General features: G+C 44.6%; 1 protein-coding gene across 1 annotated transcript in view; it reads right to left on the minus strand.

Annotated features, from left to right (window-relative positions):
• sema6bb (sema domain, transmembrane domain (TM), and cytoplasmic domain, (semaphorin) 6Bb) overlaps window positions 1–26,350 on the minus strand; it is a gene marked incomplete at its 3' end in the record, with an annotated part of 264,150 nt that overhangs the window by 20,095 nt on the left and 217,705 nt on the right. The window contains exons 14-16 of the mRNA XM_080751140.1: window positions 25,275–25,415; window positions 23,192–23,269; window positions 14,796–14,854 (exon numbers count right to left, since the gene is read on the minus strand). Of these exons, the coding sequence (XP_080607266.1) occupies window positions 14,796–14,854; window positions 23,192–23,269; window positions 25,275–25,415 (278 nt within the window). The remainder of the gene's footprint in view (window positions 1–14,795; window positions 14,855–23,191; window positions 23,270–25,274; window positions 25,416–26,350) is intronic.

Here is a 26,350-nt window from a genome sequence, read left to right on the forward strand (position 1 = left end):
CTTGAAACGCTCCGCTTTATAAGTGTAGCTGCAGTGTAAATACAAGGCCCTGTGTGGTTGGATTTTTATGGGCTCTCTGTCCCCAAGCCTCGGCGCAGGGCCCCCCCACTCCCCCCTCTCCAAAGCCCCAGCAATTAGAAGGGCAATTACATTGGGCCGCTGCCGCGAATTTGCCAACAAATTTTCTTTGCGGTGGCGGCTGGTGGCGGTTTTGAACGATACCCCCCCGCGAGGGGGGTTTCGTTCAAAACCGCCACCAAGGACAGGAAGATGGGAGGGAGGGAGAGAGAGAGAGGGCGACGTCACCCAGTCCCAGGCACTTGAACACATAGACACCAAAGGGGGCTTGAGCCCTCTACAGACCATAAATGCAGTTTTCACTCTGGTGAAAGAAATGTAAATGCCCTCTTTCCATGCCATACCTGAAGCATTCAAGAGGATTGCCTTGCCCAAACTCTCCTGAACTTGAATGCAGCATCTTATGTTGAAAGAGTTGCCCTCTCTGTGTAGAAGTCCATGCCGTACGCCACAACTCCAACTGACTTGATTAAGTTCAGTGTGATATCGAGTACCGAAAATAGCCGACCTCCAAGCTCACAACGCGTCGCAGGTCTGCTATTTTCACCAAAAGGCCCTTTTAGACATTTCAGCCCCTGCATCTCTAACATTCTCTGCACGTCCCTGCCCAGTCCTAACATGACACCCTACACAGTACAACTCAGAGAGTGTGGAAATGGAACCAAATTGAACCCATTTTGGTTCCGTTCGTACACTCTCTACGAGTTAAAACCAACACGCAATTAGGTTTCACAGTGTACCCGTGGTGTCCCCGCGTTCATTCTCCCGTCGTTTCATTGATGTTTCTGCGGACCTCAATTAGAGAGTGATTGCAACCCGCTGTTCCGCCAGTCAAAACACCAGCCTTTCTTCAGGAAATATTTTCACAGCCCCATAATTGCTTCCATCTGTAGCTACATTGTGCCGGAGCTAGCGGTGTCATTATGGCTGAGTGCACTCGCAGCAAATGGGTGGCAACAGTGTGTTTGTGTGCGTGTGTGCGTGTGTGTGTGTGTGTGTGTGTGTGTGTGTGTGTGTGTGAGTGAGTGTGAGCGTGTGTGTGCGCGCGCATGTGTGTGTTTAAGAACACGTGCTTGAGATTGGATTATGTATAGTGTTGTTGCATTTGCACACTGTTTAGAAAGCCTACAGTGGGATTAGTAAAAGCTTGCCGTTGGAATAAGAGTAGCAAGGGAGGCAGAGGGACCATCTCTCTCTCTCTCTCCCCTGCAGCGCCAGCTAGCTTAAAATAGATAACTAGCTGATGAGCTTTCTGTGCAAATACAACTTAACTTGTGTCCCAATATTGTTCTATTTTTTGTTAACTCATCTAGTGCCATTCGCGAGATGTCTCGCGAAATGTACTCGAGTATCTGTAGTGCCATTCACGGGATATCTCGGGAAAAGTAATAGATTACTGTAACGGCGAGTACATTACCGAGAAGAATGGCCGACGGTCCGGAGACGAAATCCGTCGCTGATTTCGCATCATCACCGCTCCACGAGCACAAAATAGTCCCATCCATAACATTGAGGTGGACGGGGGATCTCATCTTTAATGTCCATTATCTCAAAACTACACTTTAGAAGCTAGGATGGCGGCAGATGCTCGCTTATGTTACACTGTTATAAAAGCTCCCGGTCGGCCATTACACAACTCCACGTGGACACGGATCGGTTCCAGCGCACGATCCGATGACGTCAGACCGGAAGTGATTGCGCGGTGGACTTCTGGCCTTCAAAATAAGACAACGCAAGTGAATGGGACCTGAAGGAGGCACTTTGGACATTATAATCCGTTAATGTCTGGGGCTCTGAATGAGTTAATGGTACAACATAAGATACCAGGGCTGTGGCTCTTTCGGAGCGGGAACTTTGAGGGGTGGGAAGGGTAACATACACTTGTTTTGTATGCTTTCGTCTTAGTGACGTGCATGTCATTTGGACAATACCAATAAAGAAACCTTGAACAAAAGCCTGTTTCCCAATGACGATGCACGATTACTGTTAGCGAGCTTGATTATTTGTTACAGCAGCTACCAACAAAACGTTCAAACACCAACAACAATTCTTTTGACTAGACCTTGTTGGAATGGACTGTGATGATTTGTGAGACCCCCAGCCCACGTGGCAAAAGGGAAAAGGGAGATTCTGGCAGTTGTGAGTGACCCAGCGTTTAGACCCAGCTGAAACTGATCCGTCTGGCCAGCTGGGGTTGTGACCTGCTAAATTACCTGAGCCCAGTCTGTCGCCGCGTTGCAAAACCCCCGCCGTAAGTGGATATGACACCTTACACCATGTGTTGACGCCTGTACCAAATCCCACTCATTATGCTGTTTACGTCACTGGGTTTTATTACACATACACACATATACATGCGAAACCGCACACACGCACGCCTGCACGCTCGCACACACACACACACACACACACACACACACACACACACACACACACACACACACACACACACACACACACACACACACACACACACACACACACACACACACACACACACACACACACACACACACACACCTGACAAGTCTATCCTTTTCTCGGCACAGTGTGTTCTGTCAATACCATTATGTATTTAGATCCACCATAAGTCATACATTGTGGAGGCGATTGAGCTCTGGGAGAAGTCTGCTAACGACCTCGAATAATATGTACTAATGACTTGAACAGAATGCACAGCCGTGCTCAGACTCAGGGATGCAGAGTCACGCGCACGCAGGCGCACACGCACGCTCACGCGCATGCGCGCGCACACACACACACACACACACACACACACACACACACACACACACACACACACACACACACACACACACACACACACACACACACACACACACACACACACACACACACACACACACACCATCTCCATTACACACACATCTCTTCTAGCCAAATGACCTCCCTCACCCCAGGTCATCTCAGTTAGAAACAGTGCTGTCTAAAATCTGCTTTGATCAACAAAAAAGAGCGACGTGTCTTGAAATGCTGATGATACTTGATGGGAGCCCAGAGAACGATAACGCAGTGTGAGAACACAAGGGAAGTGTAATAAAAGTATTTCGGACAAACTGAGACTGAGGCATAAACCGGCAGTTCTAAAACCTTTGAGGCTGCAACCCCCCAAAATAATCCTATTTGAATTGGAGACCCCCAGAATATTTATATTTTGATCAGTATTTCAGGCGTTACTTTTTGTTTAACTGTTCCACAGCTAATATTTGCTTTGCTTTGTGATGCGTTGTGAGCTAGATCTGCAATTCTTACAATATTTGCCTTTTTCTTAGGTAGAGGCATACCTAAGAAAATGTTCAAAGTAATATTTGACCATCTGTAGAATATCTGAATTTGATTTATAGTATACTTTGTTCATTACTTTTGATGCGGTAATGGTCAAGAGTAATTAATGTGCAGATACCCTGTATTCACTTGAACGTGAATGATTGTTTGTTTACTGTTGAGTGAGAACACCATATTGCAAGTTGCAACATTAAAGATCATCTGAGGACCCCCCAAAATGATTTGGGGACCCCCCTGGGGCTCCTGACTCGGTTTGAGAACCACTGGCATAAACCACCATCATAACACTTGCCTTCACTCTAGAGGCCTATGCATATTTTCCGGCCTCAAATCTCATCTCATGCTGTGGTTTTCTTATTACCATTCATTCATCTTCTTCTAGAGAAATAAAAGCAGCAAGAGCTTCAAAGGATCCACGAGTGATGGTAAAAAAAAAGAAAAGAAAAAAGAAAAGAGAGACCCTTGTGACGGATAAAAATAAAATATACTGTATATGGGACGGATGTGGGCTGATGAGATTTTAGAGCGTCAGCCAAGTATATTCAGTGCAAAGCCCTATTACACTGAACAAAGATTATACACGCGTCTTAATCAGTATTTATTATTCTGTATAAATGATTAATTCTGGGTATTTTGGGGGCATCTATGAGATTTCGACAACAACTTGCATCTTGTAACCGAAATAATTATAGGCAACACGGGTACGCATCACCGTGTCAAGTCCCCAGGCTATATACTGTAGGGCAGCGTTCCACAATTAGTTTTCCCCAAGGGCCGAATTATGTCTAGGGTACCAAGCCGAGGGCTACAACATTGCAGGGGGCGACGGTGGCGTACCCGCTACTCCAGCGACAGTTTTCATCGTTGTCGGGTGAAAATCTTGTATGTCCAAAACCGTTCGTTTTGAATTTATCATTTTAAAAATGATTTAAACTAGTGAAAACAGCACGTTGTGTGCTTGTAGATCGGCTGTTTTCACTACTTTTGTGCGACTGTCTTGTATGTTTCGCGAAAGAACGTACAAATTTGGAGATACGAGATTTCCACCCGACAACGACGATATACTAGTGTTGTTGCTGCTCTTATACCACCATTATTACTGGGGTTGGTGTGGGCCAGACAGCAGCCCCCCGCGGGCCACAAATGGCCCGCGGGCCGCCTATTGGGGAACCCTGCTGTAGGGCATCTAAATGAGAAGAGGGGAGCCTTGCTGTGTGACAAAGTGATCGCACAGTAAAATACAGAGTGTCAATTTAACTCTCAGAGCGTAGAAAATGGACCCCTACGGACCCCGGAGGGAAGGCTGAGGGAATACAGGATGGGTTTTCTGACAGGCCGCGTCACCCAGGCAGGGTTTCAGACTGGAGGATACAGGCCTAATCAAAGGAATCAGTGACAGGTCTGTGACACCAGAGACGCCAGCCGCCTTCTCAGTCTGTTTATCACAGTCAGTCGCCTTGGTCTGGAGACCACGGGGGATGCTGGCCTGGAACACATCGTCGCTGTCGGGTGGAAACCTTGTATGTCCAAAACCGTTCGTTTTGCATTCACCATTTTAAAGATCTAAACTAGTGAAAACAGCCGATCTACAAGCACACAACGCCTCGCGGTGCGAGGCGTTGTGTGCTTGTAGATCTGCTGTTTTCACTACTTTTGCGCGACAGCCTTGTATGATGAACCAAGGCTTTACTTTGCGAAAGAATATACACATTTGAAACTTGGAGATACGAGGTTTCCACCTGACAACGACGATATCTTACTCTTCAACCCTCCCTCTCCAGTGGTGGGAAAACTACTCACATTTTTGGCTTAAAGGTCCTACACCATGCATTTAAAAATAATTTATATAACACTGTTTGTGTCCCAAAAACGTTTTTGAAAAGGTTTGAGGCTAAATTACCACTCCTGAATGAGCCCCTGTCATTTCTGCCTGGCTTTCAGAGCATTTTCAGCTGCAGTACCACCTTGTCCTGAGTGGGAGGACTGCGCTATTGAGCCAGTTTTGGCCCCACACTCCTCCCCACCTCCTGCTCAGCAGGCCTGCCCACCCCTCCCCAACCCTCTCCCAGCTCCTCCTGCCTCCTTCTCAGGCCTGCCCACCCCTCCCCAACCCTCTCCCAGCTCCTCCTGCCTCCTTCTCAGGCCTTGTGACATCACAAATCTGACATTTCACAATCAGGACCGTTCTGAGACATGCTAACATAGATCTGCCCATAAACTGAGAAAGACACAATGGTCAGAAATAGGACTTTGTGAGGATAGAAGTTGCTGGTGGGACACCAAGAAAATACATACAAATTGGAAAAATGAAAATTCATGGTGTAGTCCCTTTAAGTAAAAAAGTATCAATAGTGCAATCTAGAAATATGTAAAAGGCCGGTATTCAGAATTGACTTGTAGAAGTACAAAATTATTGGTATCAAAATGTACTTAAATACCAAGAGTAGAAAGTACTCATTATGCAGAATGTCTCAAATGTATAAACTATTTTAAAAATCTCACACACACATTTAGAAAATAGCAGATCTACAAGCTCACAATGCGTCACATTGTGAGGCATTGTGAGCTTGTAGATTGGCTATTTTATAATGGCCGAAATGTTTATAGGACTGAAGTGTTTAATGTATGTTTTGTAATAACAATCAAAATCTACAAAGTAACTAAAGTACAATATTTGCCTCTGAGATGTAGAAGAGTTGAGCCGTAAGGCAAAGCTCTCTGTCTTCCGAGAAATCTTCGTTCCCACTCTCACCTATGGTAATGAAGTGTGGGTCATGACCGAAAGTATAAGGTCTCGGGTACAAGCGGCCGAAATGAGTTTTCTCAGAAGGGTGGCTGGTATCTCCCTTAGAGATAGGGTGAGAAGTTCAATCACCCGAGAGAGACTTGGAGTAGAACCGCTGCTCCTTCACTTGGAAAGGAGTCAGCTTAAGTACCATGCATAGTAGTACTTAAGGACCGCAGGAATACACAAGAGACGGAGGGGGAGAGTGATTTAATCTGGTTCCTCCGGCCGTCCGGACGTAATTGATTGTCTCCGTAACCTTACGGACAACACTCAACCCGACGGATAAAAACCGCTAAAAACATACGTACACATGAACTACCCGTGGCGAACTTTTGTCAACCGTGGGGGCAGTAGTGAGGGAGAAATGTTTCGTCTTTTTTCTGGTCTCCATTTCGTATGTGGAAGTGACCTCATGCATTGCCGTGGGCATAAAAAAAAGAAAGAAATCACAAAGTATAACCAACACGCTGAACAGTAGTGAACAGGCCAGGACGCAGACCCGTTGCCAGCGTAAATCAGCGCTCTCTGCCAGCTCTCTCGAATGTGTCTCTCTCCACTCCCGCGCACGCGACTTTTGCCTGTCCATTCTCCAGTCCTTTTTATATTATATCCAGACAGCACAGTGTCTAGCGCCGATGGGAGAGTGTTTTCTGCAGGTCGTTCAATCCGAGTGTATCTGTCAACAATGAATGTAGGCGCTAGGCTAGCCTATGTAGCATTTGCTCATTGGGAAGATGCATTTGGGTGCCATCTAGTGGATACAGTATGTACATAGGATTTATTGAACCTAATCTAACACAGAGACCGTACTGTAGTATGCGTGTCGACGCTATTACCGTACGTACTGTCTCACCCCCAAACGTACACAAAATCAACCATACGTAACTATAAATGGCCCTTTAGGTGGTTCGGGCATCTAATACGGATGCCCCCCGAGCGCCTTCCTAGGAAGGTCCTCGATGCACGTCCCACTGGGAGGAGACCCCGTGGCAGACCTAAGACCAGATGGAAGGATTATATCTCCAAACTGGCCTGGGAACACCTCGGTATACTCCCAGAGGGAGTGGAGGAAGTTGCTCAGGATAAGGAAATCTGGAAGGCTCAGTTGGAACTGTTACCCCGCGACCCGATTCCGGATAAGCGGTTGAAGATGGATGTATGGATGGATGGATGGATGGATGGATGTAGTGGAGTAGAAAGTAAAAAGTAGTTTTGTAGTTAATTGTAGTTAAGTACATTACTTAACTTAAAAGGTGCCATCCATTCCCACTTTATAGATTCACCCTTGGTTATCTATCTGACTGCCATCAAGCCAGGGGAGAGATGGAAATCGATTCCACCCCCTTCCAGCTACCACTTCTCCCCGGCTAAAGAGAGAGAGAGAGAGGAGGAAGATAGCGGCGGGGCCTCCAGACAAGGCCGTCCATCCATTTACCTGTGAGGCCCCGATGACAGGGAGGACTGCCGTGGTACAGACTACTAGACTAGAGCAGGGGTGTTACAAGCGGGGGGAAAGTGGGACTGAGTTACTAGGGCCCAAGGTGGAGGGGCCTTCATTATTTTATGCATTAACTATTGGGAAAATAGCAGATATACAAGCTCACAGTAGATCTGCTATTTTTGAAATCTTTTAAAATCTTTTAATATATGTATTTTTTAAGCGAACATTTGTGACTCAAATGTTGCTTCTGGGGGGTCCCTGGAACTAAATATTTTGAGATGGAGGTCTGTGGCCAAATGCATATCATTTTGGGGGTCCTTGACATTAAAAAGTTTGAGCACCACTGACAGTTTTTTTTTCAAAAAACCTTAGAAGGATTTGAAATATTCAAAGACTTTTCACGATTTTTCAAAAATAGAAGATTTACAAGCTCGCTATGCTGCACCGAGTGCCGCGCTGTGAGATTGTAGATCTGCTATTTTTCAATAGTTAAAGCACAAAATAAAGCTTAATAATTTGTTCCCAGTCTAAATGGGTTAAACCCCCTCCCCCTATGAAGAACATTCATGGGGGCCCCGCAGTGAATCCCTGTACCCAGGGCCCCGAATTTGAAGCGACACCCCTGGACTAGAGAGAGAGAGGGATAGAGGGGAAAGTTCCCTTGAGGCAGAGAGCGGGCACCAAGGTTGCAAAGTACAGCTGAGACTTTTTGGCCCCCAGACTGCACTGTTTTATTTATTTATTTATTACTCAACAGCATGCAAGGCCAAAATTATAATTTAAAAATAGGTGTCACCCCCGAAAAGAAGTGTACCTAACCTCAGCGTCACCCTTTGCTGCGAGGAGAAAATGTGACAGTCTGTGTGGTAAAGTTTGACACGGAGGCACTGCAGGTGCAGCGGTGGAAGAAGTACTCACATTTATTTACTTGGGTATAAGTATCGATACTGCAGAAAATATGTAGAAATACTCTGTTACTATTAATTTACCAAATGTCTGTCTGTCTGTCTGTCTGTCTGTCTGTCTGTCTGTCTGTCTGTCTGTCTGTCTGTCTGTCTGTCTGTCCGTCTGATGTCTGTCCTTTGACATCATAGTACTACTGACATCACAGACTGGCCTGGACACGGAACACCATATATGGGTCATGAAAAGGAAACGGACAGATACAACAGGTATTGCACAACTGGACGTCAATGGTGACTATCCTGTTCCAATGGGCACCGATATACCCAAATTTGGAGATGACTGACATCACCGATACCGCCGCCATGGTAGCCAATTGCTGAAACAGTGCTAGATTTGGAGATAACTGACATCACTGATACGTCTGGGTTCTCCAACATTACTTCTGAGACTCCTCCATTCAATCCCTCATATAATGCGCACACCCCCGGGCAAGGACTAGTGAGCATTTCAATGGGAATGGCGTGGTTTGATGTTCTTGAGCAACTTTCGCAATTGTCGACACAGATTCGGCTTTTCACCCTCTGTCCAATGCGTTGCATTTTCGGGGGCACGTGGTGCAGTCGGTATAGCGCTGTCAGCTGTCGCCTCACAGCTAGAAGGTGCTGGATTTGATTCCCGCCGGGGGACACTGTGGGCGCTGAGGGCGTGTTCTCTCCTCCGTGTCATCAGCGCCCACACCCTAGGTGGGGTTGGCAAAAGGGCCTTTCTGTGTGGAGTTTGCATGTTCTCCCTGTGTCTCCTAGGGTAGGTAGGTACCCTCACAAAAAACATGTAGTAATCCTGGTCTCTATGCTGCCTCGCCCTGGCCAGCCAGGGCGCCTGATGGAGGGGAAAGGAACTGGTTGGAATAATGTGTTCCTTCCACGCGCTAAGGTCCAACCGGGGAAGCTCCCCCCTGTCATTTGATAAGAAGCGGCCTGCTCACTCCTCATGCACTGAAGGAAGCATGAGCTCAGTTCAGGGCTCTCCTCAGGTTGGCAGAGGGAGAGCAACGCACAGGATTACAGCTTAGGCAATTGGCACTAGGTGAAAAATGGGTTACAAAATCTTGGGATAAATATTTAGGAGAAAGTACAGAAAATTGCAAATACTCCCCTAAAGTAAAACAAAAAAAAATCCAAATTGTAGTTAAGGAGGCACTCAGCAGCCAATGAGAACAGAGATAGCAGGGATAGAGATCGTACTATACTGTCGACTGACGGTCCCTAAAGACATGCAGAGAGCAGACCACATCTTCCTCTCCTATCTGATATGTCAAGAAGATATACATACAGACAGGTGCAATGTGTCTGTTGCAGAGATATGAAAAAGTATTCTGTCTATTCCACCCCCCATTTAAAACCCTGTGGAGTTTGTGTCTGGTGTGCGACTGGGTGTGCGTGCGTGCGTGCACACGTGCATGCGTGCCGTGTAAGATCCTGACACGCAGGTGTAGGTTTTTGCGCAGGTGTGTGCATGAGTGCACACACAGTATATATTTACATATTATGTGACACAGGAAGTCATGCAAAGAAGAAAGAAGGGGAGACAGAGGCAGGTAACTGATACACCATCAGACATACAGTCAGTGTACAGCGTATTGTACTCTATACTAGTGCACTGTACCAAACGACAGAGAAAAACAGAGAGCGAGGAATCCTGAGCTGAACTCCGAGCGCTGAGTGATGTGACAGCAGAGAGGTGTTCAAAGTGTAAGCATGTCGGTGACAGATTTGTCACAACCACGGCTTCTTGAAGCTGCACCTCTCATTTTCATCTGACTGCCTTTCAAGTTTTCCAGATGGGCAACAAAAAAAAAAGACTGTTTGTCTTTTACGGGGAGACAGAACGATAGAAGCTGCAGAAAGCAGGTTGGGGAATCAATATCAGATAGAAAGAGAGCCTCTGTAGAAATCAGAGATTAGGATGAAAACATAAAGTGCGGCCGGTGGCGGTCTCAGTCTCAGATATGTAACTCATCGCTACATCAGAGACACGGTGTTGTGTAAGCGGTCTTTGGCAGCTGAACAGACAGATGCTGGGGCCCGTGCTGCTGGCGTACCAACACAGACGCCACCGCGGAGACGCTTCATCTGCAGCGACAACACGGCAACACCGCTGTCAGCGACACCCCAGTCCACATCGCAGGCTACTCACCTCAGGATCAGAGACTAGTTACTAAAGATGACCTCCTGGCCACAGCATGAAGGATCACACTGGTGAAACCCAGAGCCAAAGCAGGTCGGCCACCTTGTGTTTGTTTCATCACTTTAATAATTGAGGCATTAACATTAAATTATAAGTAAACTTTTTTTTTTATTTTTTTTTACTGATATTGGTGTCTGATTTAACCTTTTAAACCAGTGGTTCTCAAACAGTGGTCCGGGGACCAGCAGTGGTACTTGCTAAATGATGGTAACCAAATGGACCCTTATTATACTGTAGGACTTTAACTCTTGACAGTGTCCATTTGGTTTAATTTCACACTCTCAAGAGTTAAATTATTGTTAAACATCTGCATTACTTAATTTACAAGAAGTCTACACAATTAGAGAATGTAAAAGAATTGTTATTTTGATCAATGTTTGCCTGTTATCTCTCCTATGGTATAAAGCATGGACAATCTTATCCAACGACAACAAAATATTAGAAGTCTTGGGTCTGAGAGGCTAAATCTCACATGGTCAGTGGCTGAAATGCTGAATAAACAATGGACCTTGATATGAAAATGGTTGAAAACCACTGACTTAAACCCAATATAGGTCAATCACAAAAATATTAGATCTACAAGCTCAATATGCGTTGCATTGAGATGTGTTTTTGAGCTTGTAGATCATACATGGGCAACTGGCGGCCCAGTTACTTCAGTAATTACTTCAGTCTATATTAGTAGCTTAATAGAACTAGTCTTTTTTATGTCTAATGTATTTGTATTTAAGTTCATTAAGTTAACATAAGAAGATATAAATGCATTTGAAATTAAATACAAATTTTACTTTTCAGGATTCCAATTCAAAAATAGCAAAAATAGCAGATCTACAATCTCAAACATCTATTTTTGCTATTTTTGACTGTATATGCATTGTGGCCCTCTGGAGTGCAGGTGAAAATAGTGGTCCTCTCCATCATCAAAGTTGCCAACCCCTAGTGTAGATGATCTATTTTCACTATTGACTTGAATCTATATCTGTTGCTTATGTTCATCTATTTTTGCCAGATGTTTCTATATTTTCACATATTGTGACATGCCTAGAACAGGGTAGCTATGGGTCATACTGTAAGTGAACATCTAGAGTATAGATTTTGATGGAAAGTGGCCATAACAGCCTTATTAGAGCGTATTATTCAATTTGACCACTTAGAGGAGCAGAACAGAAGAGGATCAGCCGTGGCATCCAATTAACAACGTACAGATATCACACAGTGATGTATTACAGATGTACAATAATCTGACATTTAGCTTTTCATTGCAAGCTGCCTGTTACATTAGAGCTTGCAGCACTGTGTTCTCCTTGGAATTGGAATTTCAATCACCCGATGGAATTTTCAGCAACAGTAGATGCTTTCAAGAGGCTCAAGCTTTGCATTATAGTGTGTCAGGTCTATACAGTATCACTACAGTACGTTACATTCTAAAAACAACAGCCTGTCGGGTCGATGCATAGCTGCACATGAGGATCAAAACAGACCCATGCATGCTGCAATCACAGGGTCCAGAAGGACTCAGAAAGACACCCAGGGTTCAAACACCAAATCTGGTACCAGGGGTGCTCCCTGGTGCAAGACACTTTCATATGGGGGTTATGGGGACAGACGCATATTAACTTGGGGTTCCATTACATGAAAATATTTGAGAACCACTTAAATAATAACTAACACAAAGATAAAAGTAGAAGAAGCGCTACGTGGGTCCGTGGGTAAAAGTTGTAGTGTGGACAGGTGCTCTTTGGAGAGGGTATATAGATATAAAGACAAAAAACTCTAATTCCATTCCAGTGTCAAAAATATGTACAAGGATAAGGTGGAGGAACTTAGAAAAAATCCAAGGCAGCTCTGTTACTTTCAAAGTAGAAAAACAAATTTATTGGGTCATGGCAGCAAGATTAAAAAAACGACCTACGCGTTTCAGCCACATGTGGCCTTCATCAGGGTCCGCGGACCCTGATGAAGGCCTTGTACATATTTTTGACACTGGAATGGAATTAGAGTTTTTTGTCTTAATAACTAACACATTTGGAAGCAAGCCCAGATAAGCAACTACGCTTTAGAAACAAGCCCAATAACCGCACCAATATTTTCAAGCCACTTTAGAGAAAAAGAAGCCCAGCGACGCTTATAATAAGCAGACATGGCAACGCTAGTGAGGAATGCCGCTACGGGAGCAGATTGATGACAACAAACGAGCATCTTTGTCAAATCGCTTTTGAGCAAGGCAGGCTCTGGAGGTGGTGGTGGTGGTGGTGGTGGAGGTGGTGGAGGTGGTGGTGGTGGGGGGGTTGTAGTTTGTGGGCGGTGGAGACAAGGTGCAAGGTCAGCTTCAAACAAAAGACTGTCTGGAAAGGGGATTAGGGCGGTGCAGGTCGCATGTGGCTATGCAATATTTATCAGTGTGCTTCGTAGGGCAGTGGTTCTCAACCTTTTCAGGCCGTGACCCCCCACATAATCATATTTTAACTGGGGACCCCCGACCCTACGAGCACTAAGAGTTACATTTTGTATAACACGGTTCTATTGTGAAAATAGCAGATCTACATGCTCACAACGCCTCGCAAACGCGAGGCGTTGTGAGCATTGTGAGCATATAGATCGGCTATTTTCACAATTTCTGCCTCTAATATTTGACAATTTGGCCAATGTTTAATTTGTCATGTTGGAGCCTTGGAGGTAGCAAAAAGTCCTTAATTTGTCGATTTAGAAATGTGCATATACCTTCTATACACTTACACTTTATGTTGGTTTGTTTACTGTTGAGTGAGAAAACAATGTTGCACATTAAGTCATCTGGGAACCCCCCAAAATAATTTGGGGACTCCCCTGGGGGTCCCGACCCACAGGTTGAGAACCACTGTCTTAAGGTGCGTGGCACATGAACTCAGGGAACTTTAGCAGAGGCGCGTAGTATTAATTTGCCAACAAATGCCTCGTCGGAATTAGTGCTCAGATCAAAGAGAAGGGGCGCCACGGGACTAGCCAGTACACCGCTGTGTTGTGTGCTGAGACTAAAGATTGTGCTTCAGTCCGTGTGACTGCTATTTTCATAATAACAACAAAAAAAAACATCAAGGGAAGTATAAACCGGAGCTGAATCTAATTATCCACAAGTATTAAGCAACGAAAAGTCACCCAGGCTGAAGCTAAGACGGCACACCAAACAGGGAGCCTCTAAACATAAAGGTACGGGTATAAACAGCGAGCAGAACAACGTTAAGGAAAACATACATGGGGATTTACACCCCCGTTCTGCGACAATATGAGATGGGATTATACCGCCAGGCCTTCTGCATGTGGTATAATACTGTTTACTCTTCTTCTACACTACAGAGCACTGAGCTGCTATATCGTCGTTGTCGGGTGGAAACCTTGTATGTCCAAAACTGTTTGTTTTGTATTTATCATTTTTAAAATTATTTAAACTGGTGAAAACAGCCGATCTACAAGCACACAACGCCTCGCACCGCGAGGCGTTGTGTGCTTGTAGATCGGCTGTTTTCACTACTTTTGTGCGACGGCCTTGTATGATGAAGCAGGGCTTTGCTTTGCGAAAAAAACTCCAAATTTTTCTAACTTGGAGATACGAGGTTTCTGCCCGACAGTGACGATATGGGACTTGTGCCTGTGTTTACTTGGCGAATATCCATGGTACTGTATATAAGTGTTAAGATGACTTGACTGAGACACCCAGGCCCATCTTGTTTTACTGCTGTTTACCATGAAGACGACGGAGAACAAAGCAATGTAAAGGCTGATTTAAGGTTTGCGACGGTGTGTGCTGTGCAGTGTGCAACTAATTACAATTCAGGCTTAACAGGAGAGATATGAGCTAAAATGTATCGGTATTTGCCATTGACATGATCATGCATGAGCATGAGCATGCACACGCACGCAAGCACACACACACACACACACACACACACACACACACACACACACACACACACACACACACACACACACACACACACACACACACACACACACACACACACACACACGCAGAGTGAGGAAGACTTTTCTTACCATCACAGTCACCCAAATGGCCCACGTTCCCCTGTTCGACGTCTTGCTCGAACGGCAGTCTGTGAAGGAGAGGAGAGGAGACACAGCCATTGAACAGAGGCAGCATACAGTACAGTACAGTACAGTACGGTACGGTACGGTACGGTACGGTACAGTACAGTACTGTACTGTACGGTACGGTACGGTACGGTACAGTACAGTACAGTACAGTACAGTACAGTACTGTACGGTACGGTACGGTACGGTACGGTACGGTACGGTACGGTACAGTACAGTACTGTACGGTACGGTACGGTACGGTACGGTACGGTACGGTACGGTACAGTACAGTACTGTACTGTACGGTACGGTACGGTACGGTACAGTACAGTACAGTACAGTACAGTACTGTACTGTACGGTACGGTACGGTACGGTACGGTACGGTACAGTACAGTACAGTACAGTACAGAAGGCATGTGCACAAATATACATCACAGGGGTCTTGAGCCCCCGCCCTTTTATCTGTCTGTAAAAATGCCCTCTCCAGACCATGAATGCAGTTTTTACTACAGTATGGTGAAAGTACGATCAAGGACGTTGATACATGAAAGAAGAAGTATAGTACAGTAAGAAGTACAGTACAGTACAGTACAGTACAGTACAGTACAGTACAGTACAGTAGTACAGTACAGTCCACTCCAGTCCAGTCCAGTCCAGTACAGTACAGTACAGTACTGTACAGTACAGTACAGTACTGTACAGTACAGTACTGTACAGTACAGTACAGTACAGTACAGTACAGTAGTACAGTACAGTCCACAGTCCAGTCCAGTCCAGTCCAGTCCAGTACAGTACAGTACAGTACAGTACAGTACAGTACAGTACAGTACTGTACAGTACTGTACAGTACAGTACTGTACAGTACTGTACAGTCCAGTACAGTACAGTACAGTACAGTACAGTACAGTACAGTACAGTACAGCACAGCACAGTACAGTACAGTACAGTACAGTACAGTACAGTACAGTACAGTACAGGCCACATGGCCACAGCAGAGACATGCTCTGATAAACTGAGGACAAACCACCACCACAGAGTTATTACAGCCTGGGGCTACAAGTGACGCAATTATGCTGCTGTATGTCTCACCATGCTTTGTGTGGTGTGGCAAAAGAATGGCATTTAGGTTAAACAACAAAGGGATTTAGTATGTTATCATTACAAAGCATATATGAGTTCAAATTTGTCAACGCTGTAAAATCTCCAGGGTTAACATTTGGGTAAATCTTTACACAGGATTTGCTATGACAAAAAAACAAATTAACCACATTAAAGCACTTCAAGATGGAGTCTTGAGAGAGATGAGATGGAGCTCGATAGTGGTGAGCGGGTTTGACTCATTACCCATGGGTACGGGAGGTTTGGGTTGGGTTGAGTTCAATATCAAATATTAACATGCTATAAAGTAATAATGAATTAATTTTAGTTAGAGATAACACAACTGAGAGTGCAAAAATAAGTGAAGGGAGTTCAGTGTGCACTGTGCACGCATGCGCGGTCTGGTCTGTTCTATTCTGTCCTGCTAAGACGGAATAGAATTAGCCGTGAATGAATAAAACGAGGGCGGTACCGTAACAAAGTGATTACGATAATGTGAGGTTTTCTGCCGTCTTACTGCAGGACAGACTAGAACAGACCCAGCGTGTGTGTGTGTGTGTGTGTGTGTGTGTGTGTGTGTGTATGAGCGTGTGTGAGCGTGTGTGCGTGCGTGTGTGCATGTGTTACAGTACCACGCTCATTCCATTAGTGCTCTCTCCCATGCTCTCTCACACTCTCCTCTGTGTATTTATTTATTTCTTCCTTCAGGTCCGCTCATTTAAAACACTGAAGCTGTCTTCAATGACAGCGGGTTAGGGTTGGGTTGTGAAAATAGATGCGCTGAAGTGAGTCGGGTGGCTGTGGTTGAAATTATTTTAAAATACGAGTGGGAGTGAGTAAAGAAAATAACGGACCCCGGGCATCACTATAATTAAATATTCTTCGGTCCACAACTCTGTTAAGTCATCTCTTGACCCACTTTCGGGCCCTGTATTCAACTTGTTGAGAAACACGGCGGTTCACTGTGGGTTCACAGAAGGGTTCAGATACGTCCTGCTCTCTGAAAGTAAGTCTCCATCCTTTATCCCTGGGCCTTAACAACTCATTTCCCATTCGGGGTAAGAGGAAACCATGAGAAAGTGGAACGTCTGATAAAAACATATGACGAAGTGAAGAACCAGAACGAGGAAATGAATGTAGAGACCAGGTGCTGCGGAGACCAGGGAAAACACTATCCCACCGATGGTCATCTCTCATGTCACCACAAACAACACTAAGTTACTGTGTGCGTGTGTGTGTGTGTGTGTGTGTGTGTGCGTGCGTGCGTGCGTGCGTGCGTGCGTGCGTGCGTGCGTGCGTGCGTGCGTGCGTGCGTGCGTGTGTGTGCACATAATGTTAGAGGGTGATATATCTATTGAGCATTTCATTTCATGGCCTTGGAGGAGTGATGTAACAAACAGGGTTGTACCAGAGAGGGGTTCTTCAGACTTTTATATGCATCCTTTTCATTACGGTGCTATTAACAGTTCTACTGCCAGATTTGTTATTTATTCATTGGGGCTGGTGCCAGCAAAAAGCAGCTTACCTTTGCGATGTTATAGAAAAAGATCTATTGATTATTTCCAAACGATTTTTTTTTCATTGGACCTATTATATGTGTACTTTAGCCAAGCTGGCGGCAGAGGGCAGCCTTATGCAAAGAATGAATGTAAATTGGGCCGCTCCGCTTGCCGTCCATTCAGAGCATAGAAATGCATTTCTAGATCAGATCCACAGAAAACAGCCAGGAAGTGATTTGGGACTCCATTATTGTTTACGTGCAGTGGAAATTTTAGAGCAGCGTTACGGGAGATGTTTTTACAGAACACGGTGGCGCGACCAGTTATCAGCTTACAGTCATCAAAAGTATAAGTAAAGAACAAGCGTTCGTATTGGCAACGAGCTAGGGTCAAAATTGGGGCGAACGGAAACGTCCGAAGCAGTAGAAGAGTTAGAACCATTTAATAATATAAGTAAGTACAATAATGACATTCTCACTTGGCTTTGGCCATTTTTAATTTTACATAAAAAAATAGACTGTGGACGACTGGACGGCATTAGTAAAAGGAAATGCTCCCCTAGATATGAATGTCAACCGACTTCAAAACATAGTGGACACAGGAATATGAATTCAGACGGGTTCGGATGTAGGTCCAGGTTCAAAAGTAGGCTAGCATCTAAAGCAACTGTAACATTTACTTTGGTCTGAGGAGTCAAGAACAAAGTATAAAAATCTAAACCAGAGACATAAAATCCAATTGTCTAAAAGGAACCACCAGGGAGTCCTGGTGTACAACAGAATAAAAGGAAAACCTCAGTGTTTCAAGTGGTTAGAAAATCCCACAAATGACCTTTGATGTAACATCTTCTTTCTTATTCTTTTTAAAACTCATTCTGAGCCCCAGACATTAACGGATTATAATGTCCAAAGTGCCTCCTTCAGGTCCCATTCACTTGCGTTGTCTTATTTTGAAGGCCAGAAGTCCACAGCGCAATCACTTCCGGTCTGACGTCATCGGGTCGTGCGCCGGAACCGATCATTGTCCACGTGGAGTTGTGTAATGGCCGACCGGGAGCTTTTATAACTGTGTAACATAAGCGAGCATCTGCCTCCATCCTAGCTTCTAAAGTGTAGTTTTGAGATAATGGACATTAAAGATGAGATCCCCCATCCACCTCAATGTTATGGATGGGACTATTTTGTGCTGGAGGAGCCGTGATGATGCGAAATCAGCGACGGATTTCGTCTCCGGACCTCCGCCCATTGTACTCGGTAATGTATTCGCCGTTACAGTAATATATTACTTTTCGCGAGATATCTCGGGAATGGCACTACAGATACTCGAGTACATTTCGCGAGATATCTCGGGAATGGCACTAAATCGGTTAAGAGGGTAAGAATGGCCCATGGCCACTGTGACAGGCCTTCAGATGCTACAGCAAGGGTCTTCAACAGGGGGTCCTCAGAGTTACTATAGGGGGTCCTCCAAATCCTTCTGTGATGGAAACCTTTTTTCTATTAACCACTTGAACCCTAGTGTCCTTATTCTGAGAACTTTAGCCAAAAATAGCAGCTCTACAAGCTCACAACGCCTCACAGCACTTTATGGTAAATATGAAAAGGTTGTGGGGGTCCCTGCTTCATCTCTCTCTCAACTAAGGGGTCCTTGGCCTGAAAACGTTGAAGACCCCTGTGCTACAGAGTCAGCGTTCTGCAATTAGCCAACGGACGAGACAACAAACCACGCAGAACCCTCATAATGGCTTGTGAGAAATGTGCCGGACAGGACGGCGCTGTGAATCTACAGCAGTTGTCGTCTCAGTGAAAGAATAATGTTTTGTTTCCAGTTGGCTGCCTTTCAAGGACTCCGGGCAGTTTTTATTTTATTTGTACACACGCTTGTGCCGTTGGATAATTATTGCACACGTACAGTCGTTTTCATTCCAGTAAACTTTAATATCTCTGTGATGAAGTGGTTCCATGGCTGCGGGGCGGTAAATCTGTGGGATATTAAAGATGCATTTGTCCACGACTCCACTTGTAAACACATCAACGGTGGAAGAAGTACTTGCATGTTTTACTTGAGCAAAAGTATCAATAAGGCAATGTAGAAGTACTCTGTTACAAGTAAATGTCTGGAAATTTACTTGAGTAAAAAAGTGCAAAAGTATTGGTATCAAAATGTACTTAAAAGTACCAAAAGCAGAAAGTACTCATTATGCAGAATGTCCCGTTTCAATGTGTATAAAAAAAAAAAAAACACGTTTGAAAATAGCTCGCAATGCGTCTCATTGTGAGCTTGTTCAAATGGCCGAAATGTATATAGAGCTGAAGTTGCTAATGTATGTTTTGTATTAATAATCAAAATCTACAAAGCAACTAGTAACTAAAGTTTTGAAATGATGTAGTGGAGTAAAAGTAGGCCTACAGTATTTGCCTCTGAGATGAATTGGAGTAGAAGTAAAAGTACTGAAAATTGGAAATACTCCAGTAAAGTAAAAGTACCTAAAATGTTAAAAGTAGACATACATACTGTAAACGAACATACAGTTAGCAATCACGGCATTGTCAATTAGTGGAAGCAAAATGAGCCTCCACTCAACAACACCGTGTGCCTGTTTAACAGTTAATAACTGTGAAGTGAAGACAATGTAGGCAGAGCAAACAGACCCGTAGATACCTGCAGGAATAAATAAAAAAACATCCACCTTTGTCTCCAATAAAACAAGATGAGAAAACGGAACGACTGCAGTAATAAGGCCAATAAAACAGCCACTGTTCCTCCAATAACGGCGCTTAAATTACAGTCCCAAGTTCTGCAAAAAAACAGCTGCTGGATCCTTACATGATCTCCTCCGGGGGTCCCGGCAGTGGCGAAACGGGGGCTGCGCGTTTATTCCACAAAGTGGAAAGAAATCCACAGCAACTCGATGCAAAATCGATTGGCGAGTCGACCGCCCTCTGTAAATCAAATCAGGAGCAGCACACAGGCCTTTAACGGTATAAGCAGACGGCCTGCGGTGGTCTTTAAAACCCGTTTAGAACGGGTACACATTTTGTGTATCATTATTTTATGCTTTAACTATTGAAAAATAGCAGATATACAAGCTCACAGCGCGGCACCGAGTGCCGCGCTGCGAGCTTGTAGATCTGCTATTTTTGAAAAATCGTGAAAATTTTAATATTGACCCGATTCTATAAGTGTCTTTTGAATCCTTCTAAGATTTTGTGAAAAACCTATACCGGTATGTCAGCAATCTGGCTAGCAATCGTCAAAGAAAAGTTCCTTTTCACTTAAATGGAGTTCAGTTGGTCTGTTCTTGAGAGACTACTATGTCAGTGGTTCTCATACTTTTTCATGTGAAGGACCCCCAAAATGATATTTATTTGGCCACGGACCCGCATCTCAAAATATTTAGTTCCAGGGACCACCCCCAGAAGCAAAATTTTAGTTACAAACGTTCGCTTTGAAAATACATATATTCAAAGATTTGCACACATTTTCACGACTTTTTCAAAAATAGCAGATCTACAAGCTCGCAGCGCGGCACTCGACTCGGTGCCGCGCTGTGAGCTTGTATATCTGCTATTTTTCACTGGTTAAAGCGTTCAATAATTCTAGGGCCTAAATGGGTTAAGGCCTGTGTTGTCTGTTCTGCTTGGTGCCATACCTGTGTTTTGAACCCCTGATTCAATAAGCAGCCCTGACTAAAGGAATGATTTGATTTCACTGACAGGGAAGGCAAGGCAGTGAGAAAGCAGACAGCTAGAGGTGAGGCTGCCGAGATGCTTATCCTGGCTTTAGCAGCAGGGAAGATAACGCAGGACAAGGACAAATCAGCAATAACACATGCATAGTGTACAAGATACACTACACCACTATGATACCCAAGTACCTGTCAAAATACTTTATAAACATTAAGGATGTCCATAATTACAACACCAGAGGCAGCGCTACAGATCACTTCCAACCCAGAGTCAAAACCAACAAAGGGTCAAACTCGTTTTTCTGCTATACCACCAAAATGTGGAAAGCCTTACCGAAGGCCATAAAGGAGTGTGGATCACTAGCATCCTTTAAAATTGCCCTGAAAAACCACTTACAGGCAGCAGCCGTTCGCATCTGGTAAAAAAACTAACCTAGCCCAACCCTACCCTCCCCTGCCTCTTCTTTGTATATACTGTTTGTTTAGACTTACTGTTTTCTTTTTTTGTTTTTCTTTACATATCTACTGCATAGTACTGTGTTCTATTTGTCTGTCATTCAATGTTATATGAGATACTTTAATGGTTTCCAGTGGAAATAAGCTTAGTCTTTTCATGGATCTCCTTTTAGTAGACCTTGTACCAGTGAACTGTACCGTCATGAAACTGTACCTTTTCCTATGCAAACTTCTAATAAAGTCTTCAATCAATCAATCAATCAAAACATACACTTTGTGTACACTCGCATACACACAGTGGTGGAAAAAGTACTCAACATTTTCACTCTAGTAAAACAACAACTGAAAGTCTGTTATTCAAAATGTACTTGGGTAAAAGCACAAAAGTATTGACATCAACAGTGTACTGTACTTAAAGAACCAAAAGTAAAAGCACCCAATATGCTTTATGTGCCATTTCACAAGTTTTCAAAAAAATCTTTTTTTGAAAATAGCAGATCTACAAGCTCACAACACGTCACAGCGTTGTGGATCTGCAATTTTCGAAGGGCTGAAGTTGGTTACTGGAGTAAAAACTACAATATTTGCCTCTGAGATGAAGTGGAGTAGTAGGAGTAGTTCACTACTCCTTTTTTTTTTTTTTTCTTTTTTATCCCACGATTTTGTAACCCAGTTTTTCACCCAGTGCCAATTGCCTAACCTGTAATCCTGGTTTCTGCTCTCCCTCTGCCCTGGTATCTACCCTAGGAGACTCGGGGAGAACATGCAAACTCCACACAGAAAGGCCCTTTCGCCAACCCCACCTAGGGTGTGGGCGCTGATGACGCGGAGGAGAGAACACGCCCACAGCGTCCCCCGGCGGGAATCGAACCCAGTGAACTACTCCTTTAATACTTGAATTACTTTCCACCACTACGCACACACGCACACGCGCACGCACACAGGCAAACAGACAGGCGGTGATGTATGACCGCAGCAGGATAGCTAAGCTACAAGTGAAATAATGTAGCATTGTTCAACAAGCAACGGCGGACATCCTGAATTGATAATTGCACACAAAGAGTGGACTATTAGAGCGGATAGTTAAGAGTCACCAGGGGTCGCTTTGTGTGGAGAGAAGACACAGATGTGAGTCTGAGTTGCTCACATTTACTGTTATACCACTGAGGCTTCCCAGATTGGATTACTCCCCGGGTGGTCCAGCAATGCAGGTGTGCTTTATGCAAAAAACAACTCCATGCCTGCAGGACGCCCAAGCACTGGCCAGCAAACACACTCCAGGTGTGAATGGAAAGGCCGTGGGCAACACAGAAACAACAAACAAAGTACAGGGAGGAAAGTCGCACGTATGCAAAAACTGAAACCAAAAGAAAATTAAAAGGAAATATACATATATAAAAAAGCTAAACAAAAGGCAAAAGACAAAAAAAAATAAAAAAAAATAGGAGAGGGTTCAGGAAGAGGCCAAAGATGGAGATGAAGACAAATCCAGACAGGGCGTCAATTTGCCACACAGCCTGAGGGGACGCTATAGGCTAAAAAGGCAGTCTATAACGCAGTATATAAAGTGGAGTAGACAGAGTCAGAGTGATGACTGATAGAGAGATGTCTCACCTGGTGCCTGGCCTCAGGAAAGAGCAGGTGCTGCCTCTGGTCCAGCCACAGTACGGGTCCCTGGAGGATATGCAGTTTCTACAGAGAAAACACCCAAGCAGAAAAAACTCACTTATCACCTTTAACGCACACAAAATGACTAATGTAATAACAAGGCACCGACCGTGCTGAACTAAACAAAACAGACAAATGGCTGCTGAGCGACTGAAAACCCACATGGCGAAAAAACAAACAAATGATGCACGAGGAAGAACTCTTGCCATTACAGGACACTGAATCTTACTCACATGCAACCACACTCAGGGGCGTCACAAGGGGGGGGAAAGTGGGACTGAGACTAGGGCCCAAGGTGGGGGGGGCCTTAATTATGTTATACTTTAGCTATTGAAAAATAGCAGATTTACAAGCTCACAGAGCGGCACTGAGTGCCACGCTGCAAGCTTGTAGATGTGCTATTTTGTGAAAATGTATGCAAATCTTTGAATATATGTATTTTTTAAGCAAACATTTATTACTCAAAGTTTGCTTCTGGGGGGTCCCTGGAACGAAATATTTTTAGATGGGGGTCCGTGGCCAAATACATATGATTTTGGGGTTCCTTCATATGAAAAGGTTTGAGCACCACTGACATAGAAACAATTTTCCAGATTTTTCAAAAATAGCAGACCTACAAGCTCGCCGCGCGCTGTGAGCTTGTATATCTGCTATTTTTCAATAGTTAAAGCACAAAATAATGCGTTACGGGTTAAACCCCCTCCTCATATGAAGAACATTCATGGGGGGCCAGCAGTGAATCCTTGGACCCAGAATTTGGTGGGACACCCCTGCATGCAACCACACTTAGGCAGAGCTCACTTTTGTGCTGCCGGCAAAAACCAGAGCATACAGAAGGCATAACAGTAAGGCAGGCAATGTGTTGTAAATCACACGGGTATGTGATTCACCTGGTTCACTGAGCAGCACACTGCATGCCTGATTTGACAGCAGCGGCGATGTGTGCTGGTGTGCGTTAGCTCGTGTTGTGCCTCATTCACGCTTTATTTATTCATACGGTGTCTCGCAAAGCGAAAATAGCAGATGTACAAGCTCACGACACATGGCGGCCGCGTCGCGCCGTGAGCTTGTACATCTCGGCTATTTTCAGAGGGAGACGTGATGTGCAAACTAGTATAAATAAATCTTTTAGCGTGTGTCACTAGGATGTAAGAGGGAACGCCGCAGGGCGTCAAGACTCGCTAGTGTGCCAGCGGAAGTGCCTTTGTGTGTGTCTGTATGTGTGTGCAGGTGGCGCGCATGAATGTGTACTATAGTTATAGTTACAGTACATAGAACTACATATGTGTACTATTGGTTCTCAAAGTCTATGGCGGGGTTCCAGTGGGTCCCCAGCAAAAGCAGTTAACATAGTATCACAACCATCTTAGCCACTGTATCCATTTATATGTTGGCCATTCAAAAAGTAAGCCATTTACCATGAGAGGGAGTGGGTTGTTGGCTGATTTACCACTGTTTCAGGGTTGTGGCACGAGGCGAAGCCAACAACCCACGACCCTCGAATAGTAAATTGCTTTTCTACCACTTCTACCATATAAATGAAAGAAAACACAGTTGTAACTTGCAAGGTTATTTAGTTATACAACTGCAACACAACAGTGGGCGGGGTCCATGAGCCAACTCAAGGTTGTTGACTGATTTACCACTGTTTTAAGCTTATCAGAATCCAGTATCTGAACATGTGACCACAAAAAGTGGTACATCTACAAGTTCACAACGTGTCACTTCAGCTTACGTACATCTGCTATTTTGTAAAATATTTGAAAAATATCTAAAATGTTTGGAGGCCTTTACACAAATCTTCTCTTCTGGGGGTCAAAACCTTTTTCAGATGAGGGTCCATGGCCAAACATATGTACATTTGGGACTCCTTGGCACGAAAACGTTTGAGAACCACAGCTGTGGATTGTCATGCGTGTCGTGCACAGACAGTATTATGGACCCGATGGAAAGAAGTGGCACCTAGGATGTGGACGACAGTGGAAGGATGATGATGATGATGATGATGATGATGATTACGGTGACTTACTTCATGCAGCGGGAGTAGAGCTGGCACCGAGCCACCGGTACTCTGACCACGCAGGACGGGAAGGCCAGCAGGAGGGAGTGGCTCACCTTGTCCAGAGTCAGAGACAACAGCTGTCTGGCCAGGGGAGAGTCATCGTCACACCTTGGGAAAACACACACACGCACGCACACACACACGCACACACACACGCACACACACACACACACACACACACACAGGGACGTGCAGAGAATGTTAGAGAGGCAGGGGCTGACATTTCTAAAGGGGCCATTTGGTGAAAATCTTGAAAATAGCCGACCTCCAAGCTCACAACGCGTCGCGCTGCGACGCGTTGTGAGCTTGGAGGTTGGCTATTTTCGATGCTTGATTTCTACACAGCGAGAGGGCAATTCTTTGAGATACATGAGATATGTAAGCAATTTACCCCGAGTGAGAGGACATTATGCTCTGATAATGTCCTGTGTGAGGGGGTGATCGGACGAGGCGAAGCTCCGATAACATCCGATAACATCAGAGCATAATGTCCAACCCCGAGTGGTAAATAGCTTTTCTACCACTTTTTTCCGTATACATGAAAGAAAACACATAGTTGTAACTTGCAAGGATATTAAGTTACAATCATTATTGCCTATAAAACTTCCGCGACGACAGCAAATAGTTCCACAAACAACATCTTCTACTCACCACCAGATGACGCCAACTCCATGCAGAGAAAGATGTCTAGCATACAGCTAAGCTAACGTCAGTTAGAAGGACCGTTCCGGCCGTAAATAGAGGCTGTTCGCTTCCAGAAAGGCATAGGTTCAGAGAAAAGTTGGCGGATTGCATTGGATCCAAATAAATCGGCGACGTCGTACGCACGTTAGTAAACATAGGACCGCTACGACCGTCATATGTTGGTTGGGGGAAAGGTGTTCCGACTACCTCCTGAAGTCCCCGGATGTACACTGAGGCGCATTGATCTCGTCCTCACACAACTGCGGCGGTTGTTCTGCCATAACCTCCGGAATTTAGCCAATCAGAATCCAGTATTTGAACATGTGACTAGAAAAAGTGGTAGAAGCTGCATTCAAGTT

This window comes from Nannobrachium achirus (genome assembly GCF_963921795.1).
Source record: "Nannobrachium achirus genome assembly, chromosome: 1".
Lineage (NCBI taxonomy): Eukaryota > Metazoa > Chordata > Actinopteri > Myctophiformes > Myctophidae > Nannobrachium > Nannobrachium achirus.